The sequence below is a fragment of the Littorina saxatilis genome, linkage group LG1, assembly GCF_037325665.1.
Source record: "Littorina saxatilis isolate snail1 linkage group LG1, US_GU_Lsax_2.0, whole genome shotgun sequence".
Lineage (NCBI taxonomy): Eukaryota > Metazoa > Mollusca > Gastropoda > Littorinimorpha > Littorinidae > Littorina > Littorina saxatilis.
This window is the reverse complement of record NC_090245.1, coordinates 59273570-59282758: the sequence shown is the minus strand read 5'-3', so window position 1 is coordinate 59282758 and position 9189 is coordinate 59273570. Positions and strand designations below refer to the sequence as shown.

The window sequence follows — 9189 nt, the reverse complement described above, 5'->3', positions numbered from 1 at the left end:
CACACACAACACACACACACACACACACACACACACACACACACACACAGGAAAATGTTAATTAAAAGATAACTGAACTTTATTTTTCATGTATGCAGTTATAGCCTCAGTTGGATTCCCTAAGCGTCCAGCACACACGCACGCACGCACGCACGCACGCACGCACGTACGCACGCACGCACGCACGCTCGCACGCACGCACGCACGCACACACACACACACATACGTATTCATTATCACACCTTTACGACCAGTCGTAAGAACAACTCTAAGGTTAGCAAAGCCAACAAGCAGGCAATGCCCCCCTCCCCCAATCCCCATCCGCCTTGCATCGCCTACCCTGGTACCTACCAAATCCCAACCCCAATCGAAGCCCCAAAACCTTACCGTGTACTCAATCCCTTCCTAAACCTCTTATTGATTTTCATCCAACCTCTATCATAGCTAAGCATAATTATTCAGACCAAAGAATCCATATTATTAGATTGCACAATCAATTGTCTTCAGCTTTAAAGTTTCTCCAGCCAAACTTCGTTTTGTCGGACACCGGTGTGCCAGGGACTGTGGTACCCAGCAGTGTAGGACACTGTGTCGTTGTACTGACCGTCGACGGCCGTTTTCAAGGCCTGCAGTTCTTGCTGATATTTGGTTGGTTGTGGCTTCGAGTTGGTGTTAAATACCCTGACAGAAAGAAAGATATATATAGTGTTGCTGATTTGTGGCTATTGTTGTCATCGTCGTTGTCCGCGTCATCGTCGTCGTCATCGTCGTCGTCGTTGTCATTACCATCAGCGCTTTCGTCATCGTCGTCAAAATACTGAATAGTTTTGCGATCAAGGATGAAAGAGCAGAAAACAGTGAGAACCGTGTAATTCACAGAACCAAATATTTTGGTTCGGAATCAAGAATTCTCACTTGTGTGATTGTGTTTGTTGTCTATCCCTGTTCGTCTATATGTGTTTCTGTCTGTCCGTCTCACTCTGTCTATCTGACATCCTGCCTGTCAGTCAGTCTGTCTGTCTGTCTGTCTGTCTGTCTGTCTGTCTGTCTGTCTGTCTGTCTGTCTCTCTCTCTCTCTCTCTCTCTCTCTCTCTCTCTCTCTCTCTGTATTTCTATTTCTATTTCTTCTTGTTATTAATCGAGTTGCTTATACTGTTACCCTCGATAAATAAATAAAGTTCAAAGTTCTCTCTCTCTCTCTCTCTCTCTCTCTCTCTCTCTCTCTCTCTCTCTCTCTCTCTCTGATCTCTCTCTATCTCTCTCTCTCTCTCTCTCTCTGTCTCTCTCTCTCTCTCTCTCCAAAAATACACATACTCACACACACACACACACACACACACACACACACACGCGCGCGCGCGCGCGCACGCGCACACATACGCACACATACACACACACAAACACACACACAAACACTGACACACATACACACACACACACACACACACACACACACACAGACACACACACACACCACCCAGTACACAGACACCAAAACCGACTAAAATACTCACCGAACGTAGAATTCTTTCACGGGAATGTCCAGAAGCTGCACATCGGGATTTGTTGGTGTTGGTGGCACAATGGTGTTCGGGAGGTAGAACATCATGGTGCTGCCCGATGCCCGCTGAGCCCGAAGCACGGGCACCGTCATGCTGATCTTCGCACCTGCAAATGACGAAGAGAACATCCACGTCAAATTCTAAGAATTCATTCGTGCCGGACAGTGTGGAGCACCCGACAGCAATTGACTGAGAGCACGTTATCCGTACTGATAATACTCAACACACAAGGCCATTGACTGAGAGCACGTTATCCCTACTGATAATACTCAACACACAGGGCAATTGAAGAGAGACAGTCGTACAGAGAGACTGTCACAGACACGGACAGACAGACCGACAGACAGACAGACAGCACACACACACACACACACACACACACACGCACACACACACACACACACACACACAGACTGTCACAGACACGGACAGACAGACCGACAGACAGACAGACAGCACACACACACACACACACACACACACACACACACACAAACACACACACAGTGACACACACACACACATACACACACACACACACACATACACGCCGGTACAGACACGGAGAAAGAGACAAACATGCACAGAGACATTGAGAGAGTGTCACAGAAACAGAGAGACAAACTTGGGCAGACAGACATCCAGACAAACACACAGGCAGGCAGACAAATAAACAGACAGACACACAGACAGTCCAACCAAACAATTACCGTTAATCTTCCAAGCTCTCCCCCTCCCCCTCCCTGGTTTGTTTTGTCTTGTCATGTTTTGCATTCCTTTGCTGTCTTTTGCTTTGCTTTGCTTTGCTTTACATAGTTTTGTTGTAATTTGTTCTGATGTACTTACCTTGATCGTTGAATCCCCCGATGTACCGGAAGAGACGCCTGAAGGATCTCCCGGGAGCACTAGTGACCACCCATTGGGACGGATCATAGCGTCTGACCTCATAGCCGCCAGTCACGTTCTGTCAACACAAGCAACAATCATGTGGTGCGCTAAGTATCAGGAAGGTGAAAGGACACGTGTTTAAAAAAAAAGGTGGAACACCTCTTATCAGACCTCCAAATCTAGAACCTGCCACATGTAAACATGTCTGTTTGAATTTTGCAGTATGTGAATGTGAGGACTCAGCATTGTGTTGATCTTTGGTTAAAGGCTGACATATAGTCCTATTTAATTAGTTTAATTACTTCCAGGGCTTTTCCCTTCGTTGCGGGGATGTATAAATTAAGCTTCCTGCAAAGTTTTAGGTTTGAAGTCCTTACCACTTACGAGAAATAATTAATTCTTTAACCTTCGTGGTTGAAAACGACGTTAAACACCAAATAAAGAAAGAAATTAATTCTTTATTGCTAAGTTTAGCAACAGTTCACCAGGACTTGGGCTATTTTTAGACCGTCAACACAAACAGTACAGCTTCGTCAATCCCCGCGTGAAGGAAATCGCTCACCTTCCACGTGCAAAAGGTAGTGATATTGACACGCCAGATTAGCGCGGTAGCGTATTGTGCTAAGCAGTAAAGCGCGCTTTTCTGTATTCTTGTTAACTTCGCAATTTCCGGAAAACATCCACTTTCACTTTGAGACTGTTCTGTTTACATTCGACACTATCAACACCACTTTGCAATACTGAAATACTTTTTTCTGTGTTCGAAAGCTACACCCAATCGTTATTATATCCCCTTAGGTACAGTTTTATAACATTATTGGCACATGTAAACAATATGAATTAATTAATGAACGCTACGTATTTGGCAGCCTTTAAAGGCTGACATAATTATAATCCTATTTAATTAGTTTAATTACTTCCAGGGCTTTTCCCATCGTTGCGGGGATGTATAAATTAAGCTTCCTGCAAAGTTTTAGGTTTGAAGTCCTTACCAATTACGAGAAATAATTAATTCCTTATTGCTATGTTTAGCAACAGTTCTCCAGGTCTTGGGCTATTTTTAGACCGTCAACACAGACAGTACAGCTTCGTCAATCCCCGCGTGAAGGAAATCGTTCACTTTCCACGTGGTGATATTGACTATCAACACCACTTTGCAATACTGAAATAATTTTTTCTGTGTTCGAAAGCTACAGCCAATCGTTATTATATCCCCTTAGGTACAGTTTTATGACATTATTGGCACATGTAAACAATATGAATTAATTAATGAACGCTACGTATATGGCAGCCTTTAAGGTCGGGTGGATGACTCGGAAAATATGCTTATGTAAATTGAGAAACGTAATTAACTTTAGCCTACAAAACGTCATGCAATTAAGCTTTTTAAAGCCTTATCGGAAAGGCATTTTAGAATATTTCAAATAGAAACACACCATTATAAGATATAACAAACGCAAACCAGGGCTTTACACCACTTACACAATAGGTAATGTGATTGAAACTGATCGGTCTGATACCCCATCCAATTACCCAACCCGGCCTCGTTTATGATTCTTGTCATGCCATCATATTCATTCAAACGTCTGTATTATAAAGTCTGTCCGGCAGATTTATCCAACGATTTACACTTGTTTTAACACACTCCAAAAATCACACGCACGCACGCACGCACGCACGCACGCACGCACGTACGCACGCACGTACGCACGCACGCACTGACACACACACACACACGCACGCACGTACACACTCACACACACACTGACACACACACACACACACACACACACACACTCACACACACACTGCCACACACACACACACACACTTACTACGAAGACTAATAGTTAGTAGAGTTCAAATTTAAGCCGGTCTTTATCCTGCAAAATTCGAAGTTACCACAACACAAATGATGTCTCTCAATATCAAGATGTTCTCTAACCAGCTGAGTCCTTGTGTAACTGGGACAATCCCTATTTCCACAAGGAGGCTGTTGTCCCAAAACGAAGAAAGGGAGGCAAGCCAAGAGAAAAATCACAGCGGTCTGCATGATTACTGGCCTTGGATAACGCTGCACAACAAAAGCAAAACACATAATTTATGATAAATCGAACTCTTAAAAAGAATGTGAATGTAACAAAGATGGATAACGCTGCACAACAAAAGCAAAACACATAATTTCTGATAAATAGAACTCTTAAAAAGAATGTGAATGTAACAAAGATGGATAATATGAGTCGTCTCGAACAATATTTTAATGCAAATGGTGTTGCTAATAACCATTCGAAAGTGAATCAATGCTTTTTCGAGAACTGTGTTACTTTTTTCATCAGTTTAGTAAGTGCTCTGAGTTCGCTTCAGTATCAGTGACAGTAAACCCTGATTTTTACATTTAGTCAAGTTTTGACTAAATGTTTTAACATAGAGGGGGAATCGAGACGAGGGTCGTGGTGTATGTGTGTGTGTGTGTGTGTGTGTGTGTGTGTGCGTGTGTGTGTGTGTGTGTGTGTGTGTGTGTGTGTGTGTGTGTGTGTGTGTCTGTGCGTGTGTGTGTGTAGAGCGATTCAGAGTAAACTACTGGACCGATCTTTATGAAATTTTACATGAGAGTTCCTGGGTATGATATCCCCAGAATGTTTTTTTTCCTCATTTTTTCGATAAATGTCTTTTATGACGTCATATCCGGCTTTTTGTAAAAGTTGAGGCGGCACTGTCACACCTTCATTTTTCAATCAAATTGATTGAAGTTTTAGCCAAGCAATCTTCGACGAAGGTCGGACTTCGGTAGTGCATTTCAGCATGGAGGCTTACAAATTAATTAATGACTTTGGTCATTAAATATCTGAAAATTGTAATTAACATTATTTCTTTATAAAACGATCCAAAATTACTTTTATTTTATTCTTCATTATGTTCTGATTCCAAAAACGTATAAATATGTTATATTCGGATTAAAAACAAGCTCTGAAAATTAAAAATATAAAAACTATGATTAAAATTAAATTTCCGAAATCGTTTTAAAACCAATTTCATCTTATTCCTTGTCGGTTCCTGATTCCAAAAACATATAGATATGATATGTTTGGATTAAAAACACGCTCAGAAAGTTAAAACGAAGAGAGGTACAGTAAAGCGTGCTATGCAGCACAGCGCAACCGCTACCGCGCTAAACAGGCTCGTCACTTTCACTGCCTTTTGCACTAGCGGCGGACTACGGTCATTGTGAAAAAATGCAGTGCGTTCAGCTTCATTCTGTGAGTTCCACAGCTTGACTAAATGTAGTAATTTCGCCTTGCGCGACTCGTTTCCTTTTAAAGATGCTAAGAAAACGCCCCTTACTTATTTCCGGCAAACATCTTTAAATTCAATGGCAGTCAGAAAGAAAAAAAGATCAAACGATAATGTTGTCTGAAGAAACAATGACCGTGAAAACAAACAAGCTCAAACAAACAAAAATATATAACAGCTAAAAAGAAATGAACACATGCATACATTAATCAACAACAATAAGATGAATAAATACGATAGGAAAGCAAATGACACCAACTCACCCGAAAAACTAGAAACAGGATGCTTTTGGGAGAACTGAAGACAACGGCAGATGCTGACGAACTCCAAAACTGCGTGTGGAGAACACTGGTTGTGCGTTTGGGCACACTGAGGCGCTCAGCGTCTTTTATATGTGCGTTTGTTATAAAACCAACGACTTATGAAACCAAAGATTTGCGAGCTGCGCACATTTGCGATGAATGGGAATGTTCTTAGAACGTGATCCCGCCTGGTACATAACCTAGAAGCAGTAACTGTGACATCAACATAAATAGGGTGTTTTTACATTTAGTCAAGTTTTGACTAAATGTTTTAACGTAGAGGGGGGAATCGAGACGAGGGTCGTGGTGTATGTGCGTGCATGCGTGCGTGTGTGTGTGTGTGTGTGTGTGTTTGTGTGTGTACGTAGAGCGATTCAGACTAAACTACTGGACCGATCTTTATGAAATTTGACATGAGAGTTCCTGGGTATGAAATCCCCAGACGTTGTTTTCATTTTAGTTGATAAAAGTCTTTTATGACGTCATATCCGGCTTTTCGTGAAAGTTGAGGCGGCACTGTCACGCTCTCAATTTTCAACCAAATTGGTTGACATTTTGGTCAAGTAATCTTCGACGAAGCCCGGACTTCGGTATTGCATTTCAGCTTGGTGGCTTAAAAATTAATTAATGACTTTGGTCATTAAATATCTGAAAATTGTAAAAAAAAATAAAAATTTATAAAACGATCCAAATTTACGTTCATCTTATTCTCCATCATTTTCTGATTCCAAAAACATATAAATATGTTATATTTGGATTAAAAACAAGCTCTGAAAATTAAATATATAAAAATTATTATCAAAATTAAATTGTCGAAATCAATTTAAAAACACTTTCATCTTATTCCTTGTCGGTTCCTGATTCCAAAAACATATAGATATGATATGTTTGGATTAAAAACACGCTCAGAAAGTTAAAACAAAGAGAGGTACAGAAAAGCGTGCTATCCTTCTTAGCGCAACTACTACCCCGCTCTTCTTGTCAATTTCACTGCCTTTGCCATGAGCGGTGGACTGACGATGCTATACGGTCTTGCTGAAAAATGGCATTGCGTTCAGTTTCATTCTGTGAGTTCGACAGCTACTTGACTAAATGTTGTATTTTCGCCTTACGCGACTTGTTTTACATTTAGTCAAGTTTTGACTAAATGTTTTAACATAGAGGGGGAATCGAGACGAGGGTCGTGGTGTATGTGTGTGTGTGTGTGTGTGTGTGTGTGTGTGTGTGTGTGTGTGTGTGTGTGTGTGTGTGTGTGTGTGTGTGTGTGTGTGTGTGTGTGTAGAGCGATTCAGAGTAAACTACTGGACCGATCTTTATGAAATTTTACATGAGAGTTCCTGGGTATGATATTCCCAGATTTTTTGGATAAACGTCTTTTATGACGTCATATCCGGCTTTTTGTAAAGTTGAGGCGGCACTGTCACACCCTCATTTTTCAATCAAATTGATTGAAATTTTGGCCAGGCAATCTTCGACGAAGGCCGGACTTTGTATATTGCATTTCAGCTTGGAGGCTTAAAAATTAATTAATGACTTTGGTCATTAAAAATCTGAAAATTGTAATTAAAATGTTTTTTTATAAAACGATCCAAAATTACGTTCATCTTATTCTTCATCATTTTCTAATTCCAAAAACATATAAATATGTTATATTCGGATTAAAAACAAGCTCTGAAAGTTAAAAATATAAACATTATTATTAAAATAAATTTTCCGAGATCGATTTAAAAACAATTTCATCTTATTCCTTGTCGGTTCCTGATTCCAAAAACATATAGATATGATATGTTTGGATTAAAAACACGCTCCGAAAGTTAAAGCGAAGAGAGGTACAGAAAAGCGTGCTATGCAGCACAGCGCAACAACTACCGGGCTTTTCTGGCTTGTCGTTTCACTGCCATTGCCACGAGCGGTAGACTGTCGATGCTACGAGGTCTTGGTGAAAAATGCAGTGCGTTTAGTTTCATTCTGTGAGTTCGACAGCTTGACTAAATGTTGTATTTTCGCCTTACGCGACTTGTTTCTTCTTCGCCAGAGTTCGGTCTTTGTTCGGGTCACGATTGATGGTGTCTTGTTTTTTGAAAGTTAGCAGTTCTACTTTTCTTCGCGACGTTCATTGCCCCTCCTGTGTGTGTGGAGGGAGAGGGGTGTGTGTTCTTATGTGTGTGTGTGTGTGTGTGTGTGTGTGTGTGTTTGTTTGTGAGTGTGTGTCACAGTGTGTGTGCGCGCGCGCGCGCGTGTGTGTGTGTGTGTGTGTGTGTGTGTGCGCGCGTGTGTGTGCGTGTGTGTGTGCGTCACAGTTCGTGTGTGTGTGCGTGTGTGCGTGTGTGTGTCACAGTGTGTGCCTTTATGTCTATCTGTATGGTCGTATCGTAAAGTGTCGCTTTGTATGCTCACACAAAGATACACTCACATTCAAATACACGCACCGCTCCCCTACCCCCAACACACAGAGGCATACGCGCTCACACACACACCATCCCAACCATCCCAATCATCAATGTACATATTTTATTATTCTCCATTTTTTCCCCCAGGACAGAGAGCACTGTTGCTGTCCGTTCTCATGAGAGTTTACTTCTTTTTCTTCTTCTGCGTTCCCGATGTGAGTATACACTCAGTGGCTCAAGAACAAACAGAAGGTTAAAAGAAAAGAAAAGAAATAGTCATTGTTGTTGCCCGGGTTAGCGACCTCCTTCATTTGCACGTGTTTTCACTCTATTTTTAGAGTCACGTGTTCGTCCATGTGTAGCAAAGTGGCGCAAGTGCGTCACACTTGTTATGACCATAAATTAAGTTAACATATTCATGACCTCACGGCAAAGTGAAAATCTCGCACAGTAAGCGGAAACCCAAGGGGCGGATGCTTGTCCACGAGGGCGCATGCACTTGCTTGGCTACAGGGGTTTCATATAGAGGCGCCGAGATGAACCTCGGTGTAAGGAAGTTTGGAGGCCTTACGATGCATATAAGCCCTAATAATAGGGTTTTGAATTGCATGGAGAACTTGAAGAAGAACAAAATGAATCACGCACACCTAATAAGACTTTACACACAAACACCATTAGCAATGATCACCAAGCTACGGTCAATCTACGAAATAAACTCATAGTTATAACTAATCTTGATTAGAATACAGAAAATAG

General features: G+C 41.5%; 1 protein-coding gene across 1 annotated transcript; it reads right to left on the bottom strand.

The window, feature by feature from the left end:
* Window positions 1-57: 57 nt before the first annotated feature.
* Window positions 58-6163, bottom strand: LOC138975487 (heme-binding protein 2-like). Its single transcript, XM_070348191.1, has 5 exons — window positions 6005-6163; window positions 4396-4524; window positions 2409-2526; window positions 1515-1668; window positions 58-681 (listed from the first exon to the last, which is right to left on the bottom strand). The coding sequence occupies exons 2-5, from the start codon at window positions 4501-4503 to the stop codon at window positions 510-512; spliced, it is 552 nt and encodes a 183-aa protein (XP_070204292.1). The 5' UTR covers window positions 4504-4524; window positions 6005-6163; the 3' UTR covers window positions 58-509.
* Window positions 6164-9189: the final 3026 nt, after the last annotated feature.